The sequence below is a fragment of the Branchiostoma lanceolatum genome, chromosome 11 (genome assembly GCF_035083965.1).
Source record: "Branchiostoma lanceolatum isolate klBraLanc5 chromosome 11, klBraLanc5.hap2, whole genome shotgun sequence".
In the NCBI taxonomy this organism is placed as follows: Eukaryota; Metazoa; Chordata; class Leptocardii; order Amphioxiformes; family Branchiostomatidae; genus Branchiostoma; species Branchiostoma lanceolatum.
In genome coordinates, this window is record NC_089732.1 from 17,736,113 (window position 1) to 17,757,625 (window position 21,513).

The 21,513-nt window shown below is 39.9% G+C and overlaps 1 protein-coding gene across 1 annotated transcript in view; it reads left to right on the forward strand.

The window, feature by feature from the left end:
* Window positions 1–72: 72 nt before the first annotated feature.
* Window positions 73–21,513, forward strand: part of LOC136445315 (QRFP-like peptide receptor) — a 34,063-nt gene continuing 12,622 nt past the window's right edge. Inside the window, exons 1-2 of the mRNA XM_066443247.1 lie at window positions 73–749; window positions 17,174–17,297. Of these exons, the coding sequence (XP_066299344.1) occupies window positions 352–749; window positions 17,174–17,297 (522 nt within the window). The 5' untranslated portion in view covers window positions 73–351. The remainder of the gene's footprint in view (window positions 750–17,173; window positions 17,298–21,513) is intronic.

Genomic DNA, 21,513 nt, shown 5'->3' on the forward strand with positions numbered 1-21,513 from the left:
CCTTCAGATGACATATGGAGTGTAGTTAATGTTTGACATCTTCTGACATCTAAAGCGCCGAAAACACTCGAGTGTGGGATGTTGTGCATGCTTGGGCACAGGTGGCTCATCATCGTAATATATGGCAGTGTGGCGAGCCATACCGTAATGGCATTAATTGGTGCCGGCGAGCCGTACCGAAATGGCCCTAATTGGAGCTGGCTTCCGCCCAGAAGTGTCAGTATAGATTGTACATAGTAAAGTTGTTCCGTCAGCGTCTTTCTAATCACCTGTACTGTAGCATAATGTCGTGTGACACGCCTGTCGGTATACAGCTGGCTACGTTTATCCACCACTCAGATCCCTGACAACATGGTGAACCTCACGTCCAACACGTCCTGGGAGAGCGGGAATGATACCCTCACTACTTCTCCTTCTGCGGGTATCATGTCAGTTTTCTACCTATATCCACACATCTCTGTCCCAACCCTGGTGGTTGGAGCAGGGATATTTGTAGTTGGAGTGGTAGGGAACGCTGTGGTTGTGGCGAGCGTGCTCCGCTTCAGACAGCGAGGCATTTACTTCTACCTACTGAGTCTGTCGCTAGCCGACTTGTTGGTTCTGCTCTTCGGACTTCCCTTGAAAATAGCCGAGTGGTTCTTTCTCTCTGAGTGGGTGCTGGGGGCCGCCATGTGCAAGATCCTGGCATATCTGCAGATGCTGTCCTTCACTGCCTCTGTCATGACTTTAACGGCCACTGCAATCGAACGGTGAGTTAATGATTGAATGACTGAATGAATCATCAACATCATCACCATAAATGAACGATTGATGGATGGATGGATGGATGGATGGATTGATGGATGGATGAATAGGTAGACTTCATTTTCCCAGACGGACGTCACGTATTTGTGCCGATTATATTGAAGTCAGTTTCTTTACAAGATAACGATAAAGTGGTGACGGAGAGATGATGATATGTCAGGTCATAGTTGCTATTTTGTTCCGACTACAAAGGCATATAATATCATTGCATCATGATGTAGAGAGGAAACAAAATCACATATAAGTGTTACCGTTGTACCACCCCAACCCTTTTCCCTTTCACCAAGTTGTGCCTGCTAATAGTATAATGATTCTTATCTTTGCTAGGAGGCCAGTGTCACTCGACTTTAAAAATCGTACAGGCGATTTCAGATGACAAAGACCCTTATCTGTAATCTTAGCCATGTTCACCGTCACTGTGTTTCATCATATCCTGACATAAAGTTGGATGGAATGTGAAATCTCTTAAACCACGAGGATATGGCTAGATATTGTTCGTTAGACTCGTCAGTTTTGAGAGTATGAGCAACGTTTCAACTTATTAGCCCGCCAACAATCGTGTATTAGACTGATAGTGGACATGCATCAAAGTGTAGCGATACGAGGTTACATTAACTTCATGTGACGCACATGATATAACCGCAATGCTGATACAGGATAAAGTCAAAGACCATAGAAGTCATCAGTGAAGAATACTTATGTCTGGATTTTCATTCTTAATGAAAATCAATTTATTCTTCACTGAAAACTGATTTAAGGATAGAGTCAATTCCATGTCACTGAGAGGGTTTTCAGATGATATTGCTAATAAGTTTGAACAATTTTAGAGAAAAGACTATTTTAGTCAAAATAATTCCAGACCGTTCAAACAATTAGAAATGAAAGTTTTAACATGTTTGAACTCATCTATATATTTTGGAAATATTATGAAAGTATTTGCACAAATATCTCTTTATTTAGAACAGTTTTCAAACATCTGTGTGATTGTTCTACTGTTGGAACATGTTCCAACATTTTGCATCATTCTCAAAATGGTAGATTTGGGTTATTGCCCCCATAAAAGTAGGTGCTAATCAGGCTCTATTGTCTGCCTCTGTATATTTTTAGATTTCACGTCTGGACACTGGCAACTCTTTTGTCTTTAGGTGTCTATGCATGACACCTAGGCCTAATCCCCTATACTTTGAAGGGATGTGTGAATTACCCTGTCCCCAGCCCACTGACCCAGTTATATAATATTTGTAGAATGTTGGAACATGTTCAAACAAATAATCAATCTATGTTGCAACAGTTTAGAAACTAATACAAATAATGTATTCAATGTTGGAAATTTGTTTAACCTGTTGGAACACAGCAGAAAATATTTATAACACCAAATAAATGTTGGAAATTGTTCTTAACAGTTACTTATCTCACATAGATTGTTACAAAGGTTTTGTAAATGTTAGAACAAAAGGCAACAAACACCCTCTCGGTAATGTGGAATTGACTCTACTAGTATGTAAAATGCACGACAGTACGAGGTATGTTCAAGGTTATTGCCTTCGCCGTAGGCTTTGGTCGGGATTTGTGGCGTTTTGGTGTTGGCAATATAACTCTTGATGCCATGGACGGATTTTACTGATTTTTGGTAGGTAAGTTTCTGTTGGGGAGACGAAGGTCAAGTTCGAAGATGGGTCTTCTGGGGTGTTCCTTTGGACCTTTTGGCTGCAGTGGACCTTTTGTGTTTGTCGGTTTGTTTGTTAGCGGCATAACTCAAGAGATGAATCGTGATGAAATTTAATAAGCATTCACACACACAAACACACACATACATACATACATGCATACATACATACGCACGCATGCACACACGTATGCGCGCACGCACACCTTCACGTGTACTGCGCGCGCCCACGTAAACAGATGTACACATACACACACATACACACACACACGCGCGCGCACATACACACACACACACAACACACACACACACATACACACGCACACACACACACACATATACACACATACACACACATACACATACACACACATATACACACATACACACACACATACACACACACACACAGCACACACACACATACACACAAACATTGTTGAAATGATATCTCAGATTCACATACTTAGCGATTATACTGTGTTGCAGATGGCAGCAACCTTTTTAAAACATGTATGCGTCGCCGAATTGGTGTCAACAATGCAATAAGTTGAGAAATCTAATATGACAAGAGATGTAATTTGAATGGCTGTTCGATTATTTAACAAATCAGTGCTACCGCAAATGCCAATATTATAAATCCAAAGGTCGCGTTGTAATGCAAGTAACCTTTAACACATGTCCACGTCACTTGAAAGTTCATCTGTGTTGGTAGAAGTCATTCTGCATGGAGTTTAAACTGTAAACGCCAACACAATAAATTGGACTTACCCAAATTTTCGACTGATCAGCTCCAGTCTTTGTCAAGGAGTGAGCAATCCACTGCTTCTGTGACGTCACGTTATGCAGATGAGACACGTGACTCGGAGAGCAGTGGATCATAGGTTGCAGAACGTCCGAGCACAACCTCTTCTGAAGTTTCTAAACACATACACTTAGAGTCGCCTGGACATTCGGTTTCATTGGACAAGGTTAAGATTCTGGGCACAGAATCAGAATTTTTTGCAAGAGGGATTAAGGAGTCCATCTACATCCGTGCATTACAACCATCCCTCAACAGAGACGGAGGGCGCCATAGACTTTCTGCAACCTATGATCCACTGCTCTCCGAGTCACGTGTCTCATCTGCATAACGTGACGTCACAGAAGCAGTGGATTGCTCACTCCTTGACAAAGACTGAAGCTGATCAGTCGAAAATTTGGGTAAGTCCAATTTATTGTGTTGGCGTTTACAGTTTAAACTCCATGCAGGACATGTCCACGTCGCTGCGCTGGATTTGATTAAAAAACGTTGAAAACCCCCAGCTGGCTGTATATACAATTCTGTGTATGTCTGTCTAATCCTTTCACAAAGTTGTTCTAACGTTAGATTCTTCTGGAAGACAGTTATACACTTATATAGTCACAGGAACATTCGCTTTATTGTGATGCCGTCTGTATTGTACATGTCTGTCAGCATCAGTACTGAACCGATGGGACTTTTCTTGCAAGCTCTGTGGAAAAAGTCACACGACTTGATTCTATGGAAACATCCGAGCGCACACCAATCTTGACCTGAAAAAAATCACCCATCTCAAACGACGGGCAACAGGACAGCGGGAGTGATGGAGCGCAAGTTTAGTATGTGTGTAGTGTTGGTGTAGGTGAGACAATAGTGTGGTGTTGATGAAGTACAAGTTCAGTATGTGTGTAGTGTTGGTGTAGGTGAGACAATAGTGTGGTGTTGATGGAATACAAGTTCAGTATGTGTGTAGTGTTGGTGTAGGTGAGACAATAGTGTGGTGTTGATGGAATACAAGTTCAGTATGTTTGTATTGTTGGTGTAGGTGAGACAATAGTGTGGTGTTGATGGAATACAAGTTCAGTATGTGTGTAGTGTTGGTGTAGGTGAGACAATAGTGTGGTGTTGATAGTACAAGTTCAGTATGTGTGTAGTGTTGGTGTAGGTGAGACAATAGTGTGGTGTTGATGAAGTACAAGTTCAGTATGTGTGTAGTGTTGGTGAGACAATAGTGTGGTGTTGATGGAGTACAAGTTCAGTATGTGTGTAGTGTTGGTGTAGGTGAGACAATAGTGTGGTGTTGATGGAGTACAAGTTCAGTATGTGTGTAGTGTTGGTGTAGGTGAGACAATAGTGTGGTGTTGATGGAGTACAAGTTCAGTATGTGTGTAGTGTTGGTGAGACAATAGCGTGGTGTTGATGGAGTACAAGTTCAGTATGTGTGTAGTGTTGGTGTAGGTGAGACAATAGTGTGGTGTTGATAGTACAAGTTCAGTATGTGTGTAGTGTTGGTGTAGGTGAGACAATAGTGTGGTGTTGATGAAGTACAAGTTCAGTATGTGTGTAGTGTTGGTGAGACAATAGTGTGGTGTTGATGGAGTACAAGTTCAGTATGTGTGTAGTGTTGGTGTAGGTGAGACAATAGTGTGGTGTTGATGGAGTACAAGTTCAGTATGTGTGTAGTGTTGGTGTAGGTGAGACAATAGTTTGGTGTTGATGGAATGCAAGTTCAGTATGTGTGTAGTGTTGGTGTAGGTGAGACAATAGTGTGGTGTTGATGGAGTACAAGTTCAGTATGTGTGTAGTGTTGGTGAGACAATAGCGTGGTGTTGATGGAGTACAAGTTCAGTATGTGTGTAGTGTTGGTGTAGGTGAGACAATAGTGTGGTGTTGATGGAGTACAAGTTCAGTATGTGTGTAGTGTTGGTGTAGGTGAGACAATAGTGTGGTGTTGATGGAGTACAAGTTCAGTATGTGTGTAGTGTTGGTGTAGGTGAGACAATAGTGTGGTGTTGATGGAATACAAGTTCAGTATGTGTGTAGTGTTGGTGTAGGTGAGACAATAGTGTGGTGTTGATGGAGTACAAGTTCAGTATGTGTGTAGTGTTGGTGTAGGTGAGACAATAGTGTGGTGTTGATGGAATACAAGTTCAGTATGTGTGTAGTGTTGGTGTAGGTGAGACAATAGTGTGGTGTTGATTAAGTACAAGTTCAGTATGCGTGTAGTGTTGGTGTAGGTGAGGCAATAGTGTCGTATTGGCGAGGCAATAGGTTATATGTATCTAATATAAGATATAATTCATGTAGTCGGTATAACCACCATTCGGCTTGACACATCAGCTTCGTAGGTACGAGGCGCGGCAGCAGCTGGTTATATTACACTGAATGACCTGTTACACCTAGACTTTTTTTCTCTCTTTATTGGTATTTTAAAATAAAATTGTACATTTGAATAATGTACATAAGCTAGACATAACATGGGTGACAAAAAAACTAAATAAATCCAGGACATTGTAGAAGTAGTACACACAGAAACAAACAATAGCCTCCATTAAAATATCATGTATCAGTTGCCATCAGTACAGTACGTAACAAATTATATAATTTCTATACCTCTATATCACAATAGCATGTAGTTACCATTCAGCTGTATTTACATAAGTTCAAATCAAACTAAACTAAATCATGTTATATATCATTATGATAGAGTTAAACATATGGTTCGCCACTTACCCCGATGCTTCTCCAGCTTACCCCTCCGAGATGCAATGAGACGTTCTGTCTTTTCAAAAGTAGATACTAATTTTCTAAAGGACTGGAAATTTATGATTTTTAACCTTCTACACCGGAAAATGAAAATTTTACCTAACAAAATAATTAAATTTTTCAGAGGAGACGCATTTGTAGATATGTCTCCAAACATTACCATAAAGGAATCTAAGTCACAATCTATAGAAATTTCTTCTTTTAACCAATTCTGTACGTTATTCCAAAAGGATACTACATGTGGACATTCCCAGAAAACATGAACATAGGATTCTTCATCATCATGACAAAACGAACAGGAACTAGAATCCATTAATTTCCATATATGTAGGATCTTATTACAAGGTAAGAATTTATTAATCAAACGATATTGAAAATATCTACTACTAGGATCAATCGTACATCTATATAGATTTGTAAATACTTCTCGCCATGGTATAGGTTTGTCAAAGTAGTAGAACCATGATAGTCTAGTTTTCTGAGCTACGCTAACTTCATTTGTAGATACAAGAAAGTAGGTATACATACGTTTATTGATTTTTATATTTTGTAACCATCTGTGATTTTTTTGAGCGGGCAGACAAACAAGGTCCCTCCACTTTTCGCTGCTCAGTATTTTTTTCCATTTACTAGGAATCGCTGAAATAAGTTGTTGATATCTGTGTAGGTCACAAGTATTTGGATACTTGGCACAGAATTCAGCATAAGACATAGAATTTCCTTCTAGGCACAATAAATCATGAATAAAATAAATTTTTCTATTTAGAAATGCAGTCATACAGGTAGTTTTACCGTCAATTAAGATGTGAGAATTTAACCAAATTACTTGTTGTCGTATATTTGCTGGTGTCTTGGGTTCTATATGTTGAAATTTGAACCAAGCATTGAAAATGTCGGAAAAGAATTCTTTTAAACAAAGGCTATTTACTTAGGAGAGTTGATAGAAAGGGAATAACTTCAGACTAAGTTGGGGGTGAAAAACGATTACCCAAGATCAAAACCACAGTGGGTGAAAATATAATTTTGGTACCCATGAAGCTTTCATAGTAGAATTAAATACCCGTAAATTTATCAAATTCAATTATTCTTCAAGGGGCGTAATAATCTATCTAATCTTTCCAGTCGGGGTTCAAAATTGATATTTGTAATTAAATCAATATCCACAGGAATTTGTATGCCTAGTAGATCGACATCCCCGTCAACCCATTGTATCGGCAAATGAGTAGGTAAGCGAAAGTTAGAGAGCTTCAAGGAACCTAATCGTAGTATTTTACATTTATTTACATTTAAAGAAAGCCCAGATATATTGGAAAAACGTTCTAGATCAGACAACAATGCGTAGAATGATTTTAAATCAGGTTCAAATGGAAAATTCGAATCATCGGCGTATTGCGATATTTTTGTAATCTTTTCGTAGATCCGTAAACCCCGTATAGATTGATTAGACCTAATCTTAATTGCAAGGACCTCAACCGCCATGAGAAAAAGATATGGGGATAATGGACATCCTTGGCGGACTCCGCGATTCAAATTAAAGGGATCGGAAATATAAACATTATTTATAACAGAACTTGTTGTTTTCTCATACAGAACCTTTACCCATGTTACCAATTGCGGACCAAAGTTGAAAAATTCTAAACATTTAAACATGAAGTCCCACCTTAACGTGTCAAATGCTTTTTGGAAATCTGCTATAGATATCAACCCGGGTTTGTTCTCTTGCTCATAATGCTCTATTGTGTCTAATAATCTTCTAATATTGTCGCCTATATATCTATCATTAAGAAATCCCGTCTGATCCTGTTCAATAATGTCTGCGATTACCTGTTTTATTCTTAAAGCTATACACTTAGACAAAATTCTAGTATCACATCCTAAAAGAGTTAGGGGGCGCCAGTTTCCAATGGCGGTTGGGTCCTTGTCAGTACCTTTACTATCTTTTTTGAGAAGCAGTGAAATAAGCCCATTTCTTTGAGTACCGGACAAACATCCGTTAACAAAGGAATAATTAAAACAAGTTAACATTGTTCTTTTAAGAATATCGAAAAAAATCTTATATACTTCTACAGGTATTCCGTCAAGCCCTGGTGATTTTCCATTCTGAAATGAAGAAATTGCATTTTTTTAATTCTTCTTCAGTTATGAGACCTTCACTAAGTTGTTGCTGCTCAATGGATAAGCGTTTACCATAGTCCAGGGGGAAAAAACATCACAATTTGCATCAGAAAGGGACATTGGTATCTCTTCAAACGAGTAAAGTTCAGAAAAGAAATCAACCTGGTCAGAAAGAATGTCTTGTGGGTTTGACGTAACCTCGCCCAAGGGCCTCTTGAGTGTCTGGATATTTTTTCTTGTATAATTACGACGAATTAAACTCATGAAATATTCTGTACACCTTTCTCCCAACTCCATCCAGCGTGATTTACACCTTATCAACATACCATTGAGACGTTCGTTATATAAAGATTCCAATAATTTTTTTTTACATATCAATTCATCCAGCTGGGCGGGTGGGGGAGAGGTGGAATTGTCAATCTGATTTTGCAAAGCATTAATTTCATCAATAAGTTTTTTTTCTTTCATCAGGTACTGTTTCTTTTTCCAACTACAAAATTTAATACAGTGGCCACGAAAAAAGCATTTTGCCGCATCCCAAACAATTTGAGGATTTGCGGAATTAACATTATTTTCAAAAAATTCTGACATAACGTTAACTTGTTTTGTTTGTAAAAGAAAAATTGTGTCTTCAAGAAGGGACTGATTAAATTGCCAGTAGCCAGGTCCTCGCGGGAAGTTCGCAGTTACAAAAGACAACGTAATCAGGTTATGGTCGGATCTAAACTTTTCTGCAATGCAGCATTTCGTAACTCTATTTAGCAGTGAAAAAGATATAAGAAAATAATCTTATCTACTAGCATAGAGACCACGACGCCAGGTATAGCGAACAACATTAGGGTTTCTAAAACGCCATATATCGTGCAAGTCAAATTTTCCTGTTAGTTCCGAAATAGCTTCAAGCGCATTTGGGTGATAGTTTCGTAGTCGGACACCTGATCTATCCATCGCTGAATTTTGTACCGTATTAAAATCCCCGACTACAACTAGGCGTTCATTACTTATGTCTAATGTACTTATTGCTTCCTCCAATTCCTTAAAAAAAGACGGAGAGTCATCGTTTGGAGCATATAAATTGACAACACAAAAACGCAAGTCATCTACTTCAATGTCTAAAATAATCCACCGTCCACTTTCATCAGTTTTAGACTGATGAACCTGAACGCTGGCGTTGTTTTTGATTAAAATAGCTACCCCTCTTTGATTTGAAGTACCATGGGAGAAATAAATTTGTCCACCCCATTCGTTCTGCCAACGTTTTTCATCTGTTACCGTTGTATGGGTCTCCTGTATGCAGTATATGTGGTAAGGGTTGTCTTTTAACCAAGTAAAAAGTCCCATCCGCTAATGAAAATCCCCAATTCCGTTGCAATTGTAACTAGAAATTGTACACTCTACCTTGGACATATCTTCTGGGAGTTTAAACGTCTCGGAGAGGAGAGCCAGGTCAGGTCATCGGGGTACTGGATTCTCTCTAGTAATGCTGTTGGTACTAGTATATAACTATAAACAAAATAAACTCGGGGAACCGTCAACCATAAATACAAAATGATAAAGCAAACAAAATAGATCAACATAAAGATAAGAGTAACATAATAACAAAATAACTCATATGATAATTGAAGTGAAACTAGATACGAAATCATATATACGTTAACATAACTTATACTTCGATTTGTAACAAATCTTAAACTTAAAGTGTTGAGCTCAAGAACAGAAATCAAATGCCAAATCATAGAAACCAAATCGTAACGTTACATCAAAAACTATGAATGAACCAACACAGCATGAAGTAACAATTATAAACAAGATATAAGAATCAAAATTAACATTATCGCAAATCAAAAGATCGTTCAACAAACAGAAGAATGAGCTCAGAAGTTGGCCAAGCTTAAAAGCTGTAGCATGGCTTGTACTTTTATAATTGCAAAATAGTTATGATTGTTAACAAAAGATAAATAAACTCAACAAATAAATAAATCATATTTTTCATAGTAATAATTAAATCGAAACCTGAGTTCAGCTGTTGGCCATATTCTATATTAAGAGTAATTCCTGTGGCTAAATCTTTATATCGATTAGGGAGGGCTATGCAACAACGAAAGTAACACAAAAATTAAAATAGATTAATAAGTTTGCTTGGCTGATCCATTTGCCATCCTTGATCCGACCTCTGTTCTTGGCAGAAAGCGCCGCTGAAAAGATTCGCATGTTCTCTCTGGTTAGGTCTGCCAGGACCAGGAAGGGCCTGTCTTGATCATCACGTTTGCCTTTCAGCTTACTCCGTGCACGAAACACGCGATCCCTGTCCTGCCATGAAACAAACTTCACCAGCATCACTCGCTGCGCCGTCGCGTTCTCCTTCCTGCCGACTCGGTGTGCTCGATCGATGCATTCCGGTTGTAAATCAAGGCCCAGTTTGATTCTACAGAAGTTCACAACCTTGTGAATACACATTTCCCCAGTTTCCCTGTCAACTTCTGGAATGCCACGAATACGCAGACTGTTTCTGCGGGTGTACTGCTCCAGAGCGTTAATTGAGTTACTCCATGGAGTTACTCATAGACTTTGGTGGGAGGGGGGTCTCCTCCATGCTCTGGATTTTTCCTTCCACACGGTCCATCCTTGTTTCCAGTTCACCCTGACGACGTAGTACCCGCTCCAAATCTTGACGTAGAGACTGCACATCCCTCGCTGTTGCCATATCTTTGAGCTTCTCGTGAACGGGTTGTAACGCAGCTTCAATCGTGGCTTTGAGCTCATCCAAGTGACTTGTCCGCCATGGCGACCTCACCGGTTGAACGTGGAGAACTGTCCAAGTCGTCGCTTCCGGAACGTCTCTGACGTTTCTTAGACCTTGTTTTCACCATTAACCATCCGTCTGTAGACATTCGATGACTCAGATAGCGTGGAAACGGATCGGTAAGCGTAGGGTCACAGCGCCCAAAACTCGTCTACTGCTCCCAGGCCGCCATCTTGGATTCTTCCATTACACAGAATGACCTGTTACACCTAAACTTTATACATCTACTATGTAGTTAGTGGTAGTGATTGGTTTATTGATAAAACATGGAACAAATCGGCATTGTAGTAAAAACTTAATTGCGCCGAATTTTACAATCAACTTTATACGGTAAAACCAACGCATAAAATACAATGTACAAATACCGGTAACATTCAATAATGTCGACGTGGTTAACAGTTGATACTTTATAATAGTTGCAGACCAACACAATTAAAAGCTTGGTTTCTATACGAAATTATTAAAAGCAAGGTTAGCGTTGGGTAACATAAATTCGCCATTTTTCCGATAATGGTTGACTGAAATCAATCTAGCAGAACAATAAACCATCCTTTTTTTCTATTATTCTGTCAGTATCATGTACTATCTTTGCACTAATCATATATATGGTAGATTTTGTCTCTAGTCGTGCTGACACCATAATATTTCAACTTGAAACTACCGTCCGCCGCACGCACAATGACGGGGTGTCGGACAGGGGTGAACATTATTTCGGGAGAGAAGATTCGTCTTGAATATCTTTCCGCTGATTACATTTTATACAGCAGCTATTCGTTCCATCCTTGGCTTGAGGAGAGTGCTATGGATATAGACGTGTCCAAGTAAAAAAAAATACACGAAAAAACGGCCGTACCGCACACATTAGGCCTCCGGGAACAACCCGTGTGTTGAGTTGGTAGAACGTCACTCAAAGTCGACCCCCACCGTCATGGAAATTTGTACATTATTCATCGGGGCGTAAGCTGGATGCCGTAGAAATGGTAATACTACTATGTCCATGTGTTTCTGCTTATGCTAAGAGCAAACTTTGAGGAAAATATCGCCATCAGTCCACTATCACACACAACATTTAGACAAAAAAGTGTTCCTCGCAAACGTTTGTCGTCTGCCGAATAGCAGGATTCTGGGTAACGAATTTGGCGGCGGGAAAATACACCGTAGTGCCGTAGCCAATTGATTGTAGCAACAAAGAGGCGTTTTGATGGTTAATCACACTTAGAGTCCAGTTAAGTTGTAGGTTAGCAAAAGAGATTCTAATAAGTTGTATTGTAAATAATTGTGTTGAGCAGGAAGCGGGTGTGACATTTGTCTTATAAACCAGCGAACAGCTATGTAGTATAATTCTCCCACGAAGCCCTCAGACTGTGACAATAAGGGACGGAGAGTTTTTGACGTAGCCAACTTCTAATGCATGGTTATCGAAGCTTTTCAGACAGTGTTCTGAATACGTTAGTCTGTCAAGTTTGCATTTCTAGCGGTATTACTGATGTTGCATCTAGCACACATCCCTAAGTACCCCGTTTTCGAAAAATCGCGAATTTAAGTACCCCGCAAATTTATGTTACCCAACGTTACTGTCCAGCACGAATAAAATATCAGCTTTGTAGCCCGACAAGGAGTTGAGGCAGCGTAGGTTTCTTACTCGTGTATCGTTTAGTACCCCTAGGATTGAGCGTACTGAAAGGAGTTCCTCAGCAGTCTGCCATGCTGTTCTCTTTGAGTCGGAGGCAGCCAAGAACAGAAACGTGGCGATTGTTATGTTGAGCCCAACATACTGTTGGGCGCAACATATTGTGTTCGTAAGGTATCTTTCTCCTGTCAAATCTTGTAATCGTCTCAGCACGGTCGTCCCTGGACCAACTGAGCTGAAATTTGGTATACAGGTAGAGTAAGTAAATACCCTGGGAGCCTTTTTTCATTTGTTCGATATTGACCTTGAAAGTGATTTTATTGAGGTTTTTCTGACCAAAAACGTACATTTTGCCTCCTGTGCTCTGGAAATACATCCAAATGACCTGAAATTTGCTATGGGGGTACATCGCACTTTCGGCATACAACACTTTGAAATACGATTTTAGAGGGTATTTTGGGGAGAAGATCGGCTATTTTCCTCATATGGGGTCACTGACCTTTAGGTCATATCTTTATTCATCTGGCCAGGTGGACTAATTCGGTCAGCCAATGAGAGAGCGCAGATTTATGAAGCTCAATCTGATTGGTTAAAATAGTCAATTTAATTAGACACAACTTCACTACTCCCTGGCTTCCATCCTTGTGTTGTTATTGTTATGTCCTACTGAAGTTAAGTACAATTGAGAAGGTTCAAAACTTTTCTGGTGGTATTTTTCGACACACACTGTGTTTTTCTTATTTTAACACTGCATGGAAACAAAGATTTCCACAAGTTTGCAAGGTTGGACACTATGGTGAAACCTGACATTTCCTCGCTTGGTACACGAATTTTCTACCCCTGTGTCAACAAGATTGGACACCAGTGCGCACAATAGTGCACACAAAGTGTCCAAAGTGTCACACCTTTGGAAACATCCCGTGTCGGGACGTTGACAATAACATTAACAATAACAATAGAGAGTTGTGAAGTGCGTGAAAAGTTAACTTGAGCAAGGAGGCCCTTGCTTTGAGTAATTGTTTGAAGTTTTTGGCTAAAAATGACGTAAACCTAAGAATCTTCAACCTCCTTGCGTAAACCCCTGTTACATGTCTACACTATCGGGCCGCGGGGAAGTCTTGAATATCGGCGCTGATCGATAGCGCATTAAACTGAATGTGTGGCGTAGCGTTGTACTTTTTAAAAATAGTATTTTCATCGCAACCACTGGCACTTGTTTAAAAAAGCCGAAGATTTCTCCACACACAATCGTCTGCAACTTGTTTTGTTTGTGGTAACAGATAGTCGAAGTTTTGTTGGTCGCCTTTCTGCATATATTAACAGTGTCATGTCAGCGCCATATTGCATTATCGGCCCTACATTTACTTGAAGTAAACATAATTTACTCTTTTAATACGAAACCAACTAGGATAAATACCAAGTATTTCCCTCTTACAAACATTGTCGTATGAGTTGGAGTCGTTGATTAAGGAGAACTCCAGTATTGCCTACTTGGTGTTTTTCATAGCGACCATTGAGTCGTCTCTTGGTGCGGTTTTGGCTCACATTTGTCTAAGCCTGAATCACGCTGTAAACAAAGACGGACCAGAGATTTGCGGTACATTTAGCAGAAACTTGTGAAACTTTTGCAAAATCTAAGTTGGTTCGAAGAACTGTTCGCTGAGTAATGATTCTTGACTCTCGGATTGCGGAAATTCTTCCGCAGAAGAAATCTACATCTTCAGCAAGATTCTAGCTGTTTACATTCTGAAATTTGCAAGACACGTGTTGGTCCACACACCACTGGAAGAGTCCATTATTGTATGAGGGGAACATTTAAAAAATTCAATTTTGGGCTTGGTTCATTATCAAAAAGGTCCAGTTTGTTTGGTGAAGGTGGTTTCTAATGGTCCAGTATGAATATGGGTGCCTAGAAGAGCCCATCCATGCATAGGGTTTCAAATCGGGAGAGATCCATTTCTGACTGGTCTTCAATTCAATTATTCATTCAAATACCAACATTGCAGACATACAACAAACGTTAGCCTCTATGCCACAGTCGCTTTTTGCATGGGTGAGGGAAATGGGCGAAACATGTTGCATTTGCTCCCGCAAATGTTGCCTTTCTAGTTTAACTTTGTTTCCGAAGTTCAAGCAGAGGTCGTGTCTGAGATCAGAAAGAGTTTGTAGATTCAATGTTCGCAAGGCGTCCGGACATGAGATATACTGCCGACCCAGCATAATCTTACAGGCACGTTTCTGAACGTGTTCCAGTCTGTTGATTTGTCTGTTGTTGAGGGCGCCGTTCCAAACTGGAGCTGCATACTCGAGAAGCGGTCGAACTTACCCGCAGCAGATGGCAGTCAGGTCGTCTGTTGGGAGGCCAACCCGTCACAATCTGCACAGAAGAAAGAGAGGTCTGCCTCCCTTTGTCACCATACTGTCCACCTGTAGGTCCCACCCGATGTCAGACTGAATCTGGAGACCAACTAATCTTACTTGTTTCACCACGGTGAGCGTCTGGACTTCTGGTGTAGGGACTGGGGCAGGTGGGGTCGTTGTATGAAGTAAATCTGAACTTTGCACTTTTTTGGTTCAGCAGCATGTGGTTTCTGTCTGACCAGTCGTCTAACTCGTCTGAGTTGTTCTGCATGGTTGAAGGTGAGTAGACCGGTCGGATTTCCCCCAAGTTGAGGTCATCGACATAGTTCCAGTATTCACTGTTTACATATAACTGTAAACCTCGTCTAAATGAGTGCTAAAACTCTAGAGGTGGGTGTTATTTTGCAATAGATAATAATTTTGAGGAAGTAAAAAAGGCATACTATTCAGAGTATACGATAAGGTATCCATTAGTCCCGTGCACATCAAAAGGCATTCAATAAACTACCCACATGATCCTGTAATTGAAGTAAGTAACCTCAGCCTATGGCTGAATGCAATGTGCCTGGCAAAAGTTGGGTTACAGAAAAACTCTTATTGTGCTCATCGCCCTTCATTTATGCCAAAAATATTCACAAAGAAGGAAATGTGTATACGTATAGAGAATACATGGGCAGGGTTTGTACGCGATTAGTGAGGATGATTGTTTTAGAAAACACACGCTATGCAATTTGCCACAAGTGGAGTTCTGAAAAACGCCGGCTGGTTATGTTCATTGATACATAATTCATTGGAATATAACACCCCCTTCTGGGTTTTAAGACTCATTTAAAGCTTTCTAATAAGGATACTCCTACAGGAACTTGGTGGCGCCGAATTCCACTCTACAACATTTGGAGGGAAAACGAATTTTTGGCTTCTCAATTCTGTATAGATTCTGCAGTTTCAGATACCCCCTTTTTTTAAAAACCACTTACTTCTGATTTTGTCCCTTTCCCAGATGATCTCAATAGATTTATCAAACATTTCACGGAAAAGAGTTTCCCTGAGGTCATCATAGAAAGGACAGTACAGAAGAAAGTGCAATTCATTTTCAACTGCACCCAGACTACACAGTGTAAAGATCCTACTCTCCTCTGTAGTATTGGTAAGGCAATGATGTGGTGTTGATGAAGCGTAAGTGGAGTACCGGTGAGGCAATGATGTGGTGTTGATGAAGTGATAGCGGAGTATTGGTGAGGTAATGATGTGGTGTTGATGAAGTTTAAGTTGAGTATTGGTGAGACAATAATGTGGTGTTGATGAAGTGTAAGTGGAGTATTGGTGAGGCCACGATGTGGTGTTGATGAAGTGTAGGTGCAGTATTGGTAAGGCAATGATGTGGTGTTGATGAAGTGTAGGTGGAGTATTGGTGAGGCAAGGGTGAGGTATTAATGATGTGTAAGTGGAGTATTGGTGAGGCAATGATGTGGTGTTGATGAAATGTAGGTGGAGTATTGGTGAGGCAATGATGTGGTGTTGATAAAGTGTAAGTGCAGTATTGGTGAGGCAATGATGTGGTGTTGATGAAGCTTAGGTGGAGTATTGGTGAGGCAATGATGTCGTGTTGATGAAGTGTAGGTGGAGTATTGGTGAGGCAAGGGTTATGTATTGATGATGTGTAAGTGAGGTATTGGTGAGGCAATGATGTGGTGTTGATAAAGTGTAAGTGGAGTATTGGTGAGGCCACGATGTGGTGTTGATGAAGTGTAGGTGCAGTATTGGTAAGGCAATGATGTGGTGTTGATGAAGTGTAGGTGGAGTATTGGTGAGGCAAGGGTGAGGTATTAATGATGTGTAAGTGGAGTATTGGTGAGGCAACGATGTGGTGTTGATGAAGTGTAGGTGGAGTATTGGTGAGGCAATGATGTGGTGTTGATAAAGTGTAAGTGCAGTATTGGTGATGGTGAGGCAATGATGTGGTGTTGATGAAGTGTAACTGGAGTATTGGCGAGGCAACGATGTGGTGTTGAAGTGTTATTGGAGTATTGGTGAGGCAATGGCGTGGCGTTTAAGAAATGTTATCGGAGTATTGGTGAGGCAATGGTGTGGTATTAATGAAGTGTAAGTGGAGTATTGATGAGTCAAGGGTGTGGTATTGACGAAATGTAAGTGCAGTATTGATGACGTGAGGCCTTATATCACCCTTCCCATTTAATTGGCCAAGATTGTGTTCAAGACACCAATAACTTGAATAATTTACTACAGGAAGTTTGTGATCTTGAACCCAGTGAAGGCTCGTACCCAGAAGACCCGTCACCGAGCGTGCCGTGCACTGCTGCTGGTGTGGGGCATCTCTCTCATTCTCAGCTCTCCGATCCTGTATCCTGCGGTAAGTTGATCTAAACCATTGCCAAATCAGTAACTTTTCATATTTATCTCCATGAAAACTGGAGATATTGTTTTGGGTGTGTCTGTGTGTCTGTCTGTCTGTCTGTTTGTTTGTCTGTCTGTTTGTGTTTCCGGAATACTGTAGTCAGCATAACTCAAGAACCTCTTGATGGATTTTAATGATATTTGGTATGTGGGCGGCTGTTGTAAAGCCGAAATTTAAGGTCGATTTTGGGCCCCCTGGTACGTGACCTTGGTACTGCAGCAGAAATTCCTTTTTTGTATCTTTTGACCTGGACGTGCTATGGTCTTGATTTTTGGGTTGCAGATAGTTCGTGGTGTAATGAAGACGTGGTGTGGGTTTGGGCCCTCTAGCAGCTTTCTCTGGAACTGCAGGGGCGTTATCGTAAAAATCTTCGAAGGGGAATAACTGAACAAAGGAACGATGGATTTCCATGATATTTAGCATACAGGTTGCTTAGACAGAGATGTACACAATAAAGTGCAAATTATGCTAATTGGGACTTGATTTGCATAACTAATGAGTAAAATCTATATTTGCAGTGTTTTCCATTATCAAACTCAAATGCATGTAACATATGTAGTTTATGGAAAGTTTAGCATCAACAGATACCAATTATGCAAATAAATTCCTAATTTTCATAATTAATGCAAAAACACCATAATTCATCTAATTGGAAAATAATAGGACTGTCAATATTGCAACATGTGTAAGTCAGATACAGGTGTTTATTACCAAGCAAATATTATGCAAATGTGTAAGTCATTTGCATGAATGGAATTTTTCATGGAGATATGAGGTCGTGGAACTCTTGTTTCCCTAGTTGCGTATTTTAGTGCTCAAGTGTAGTGTAAGGAAACATAGAGAACTTTCTCTAAACCCAATTTTTGGAATCACATGGCTTGACGAGTGATACGAGGCTTTACAAAAACCGTACTATGAAGTTTTCACTTAAAGAACAGTCAGAAGTGCAGCAAGTTACCAACGCCCATAGATGCCCTTCTGCACATCTCTATCGGGAACAATGACATAAAGTCAAACTTACTTTTTCTTGGTACTGCTTACCTTGTTTCCCTTTCAGTTACATTGAACCTTTCCCTCGTAGAAAAAGAAAAAGTCTTGACGTTGAGAACCTTAACTTCACTTCAAGGGTGAGCTGTTTTTAATCAAAAAAGTCTCTAAGAGTGTTAAGAAATGTGTATGATACGATGTTTAGACTGTGTGTAGTGGGCGGAAAGGTGGTGCATTTTAGATTGCTTTTATCGAAGAGCAACGACGTCTCACTGTAAAGACCTCTGATTGTTTTGGGGAAACGTGCGGGATTCGTGCGCGTTACTTATGCCATTGTACCTCTCGGTGATTAATTTCATTTCATTTATCTATGAAATAAACAATATATACTCCTATTATATTGTACCGTGTGGGGTGTGGGGTGTGCAAATTGGCTCTTGTTATTTTGCAGTTACTCATACCTAAAGTTTGATTACTCGAGATAAAACCGACGGCATACATGCAACATTGTCTTTTTTTCGTTATTGTAAGTTACCTCCGCACATGACACGTGATGGTTTTAGCAAAGCAGATGCTAGTGGATAGTGTATATGATACACTTTTTTACGTTTGGTACCGCCTTGTAAACAACGCATTAACTATCTATCTATATGTGCAAATATCTTACGTTTGGACCTAAATCTGTAAGCAGCAACACCTAGGCTATAGCTGCAGTGCATTGTGAACCAGTCAGAATTGCCCTGAGGAAAGTGACAGACGGTAACCTAAACGTCGGCGTGAATAAAACACTAGGTTGTGTAACGAGAATTTTGTTATTCAGATGCTAGTGGAGATAAGCGACGAAGCGGCCTGACACTTCGATAATTGCCTCAAAGAGTGCTACTTTGTGGGGTTATGAACTGGTTCAGACCGACTGCGCCTGTAATAACATACGCACAGCAGTAATCAGCACCAAGGTCAGCACTATGTGTTAACCCGGGAATGTGTTGGAATGGGGCGGAGACATGTACACTTTCTTCACTGGCAAAGTAGGAGCTGCGCAAACGAATACTAACTGGTCTAATAGTACATTGATTCCGAACCTTTTACAAAGACAATTAGGTTTTCATTTTCCTCAACGCATTTTGAAATGGCGTTTTGATCTTTCCCTCATCGCAAAAAGTGTCAACGTAAAAGGTTTTGTCCTAAATCTAGACTCTACTTTGAATAATGCTTAAAAAAACATATCGCTTCTCACATATGCATGTTCTTAGTTTATTTCGTCTGTCTCCAAAAATGCCAAAAGTATCTCTTATGAATCTAGCTTGCATTTCTTCCCAGCACTTTAGCCACCGTTAGTTTGAACATACGTTTCACTATCGTCCTTGTTACGGGACCCAGAATCAGAGAAAAAGGACAGATCGCATACCTGTACAAATATCTGTGGGATGGACATGTAGCTGGATGCTGCCTGTCCATTGGAACCACCATTGTGACTTCTACATGTTTTTCTCTTGTTTCTATTGGTAACGCGAAAATGCGTAAATTTCAGGTAAAGGAATAAAAGGCCCCATACATAAAATAATAAAGACATGTAGTAGTCTCATGTGTTCAGTTTTTATCTTCATCGTCATCTATATCATCAACTATTTGATTATCCTTATTGTATTATTATCACTTTTTGTTATTTACTTGTATTATGTTATCACCATTTGTCGACTATTGGTAATAACGCCTATAATCAATCTTAGTTATCTTCGCCGAGTAACGTTACTAGTACTCGGATAAGATTATGTTTTCGGTTGAGAAAGCTGTCGGGTGGGTCTGTATGTATGTCAAGAGCATAACTCAAGAAAGCTTCGATGAATCTTTATGATTTTTGGTAGGTGTGTAGTGGTTGTGGAAAGGAAGGTCAAGTTCAAAAATGGTACACCTGGCGTTTTTCAACAGTACTGCAGCGGACTTTGCAATTTTGTGTGTTTGTATGTAGGCAAAAAAAGTGACGAAAACGTTGATGGATCTTCATGATTTTTTGTAGGTGTGTAGATGTAGATGTTGTAGAAACGGAGGTCAAGTTAAAAAATGGTTTCGCTGGCATTTTCTGTCAGTACTGCAGCAGGCTTTGTGTGGATGTGTATTTGTATGTCGCCAACATAACTCGAGAAGCTGTCGATAGTTCTGTATGATATTTAGTGGATGGGTAGAGTTTACAAAAAGGAAGGTCAAGTTCGATAATGGGCCTTCTAGTGAGTTCCTAAGGTACTGCAGCGGAGCTTCAAAATTTGGGGGCATATTTTCTGCAAATGCTATGGTCATTATTTTTGTGTGGTAGATAGTTCATGCCACAGGAAGTAAGTTGTGTAAGTTTGGCCACCCTAGCGACTTGTTTGGAACTGCAGTGGCTGTTTTTTGTTTTGACCTTCGGACATGAATAACTTAAGAAGGGGTCGACATATCGTCGTGATGTTTGGTATGTAGAGAGCTCAGATGGTGCTTTATATGATCAAATACTAATTATGCAAATCAGGAGCTAATTTGCATAATTAGTAAGGGAAGTTTGTAAACCCACTGCATTTCATAATGGGACTCTCAAACATGTGTGTGACAGTGCCCCCCGACACAGGTCATATAAACAATGTCCTGCCAAAAGTCGGTTATATAAACAACAGATATAAACACTACTCTAGTGACTACTCTCCAAGCATAGGTGTGGGTCCGGCTTGTTTTTAACGTGTTCAATTTAGGCATTTTGGTCCAACAGTTACACGCCGTTGGCGACATAACAAAAAGGGGACAAAATAGAAAGCCCGACAAAAACACCTAAAAACATGTAAAACAAGAGTCTGAAGACCCCAAATCTCCATGAAATTTGTTTTTATATATGGTGTTTTTTATTTGCCCAAGCTATTTGTTGTTGCTGCTGCTTGTTGTGTTTTATGTGCGATAGGTTGCTTGTGCCTTTTTTAATATTATGTGTTCCACAAGTATGAAATTCCATTTATCTACCAATATCAAATTACAGTATTTTCTCATTGATTATGCAAATAAGATCTTCATTTGCATAACTTTTATTTATCAATGTCCCTTTATTTCTCAGTTACATATGTTGCATTTCTGAATCGCCGTACCATTGAGTGGGTTTATAAAATTTCTCCATTAATTATGCAAATTAGATTCTGATTTGCATGATTACTATTTCATTATA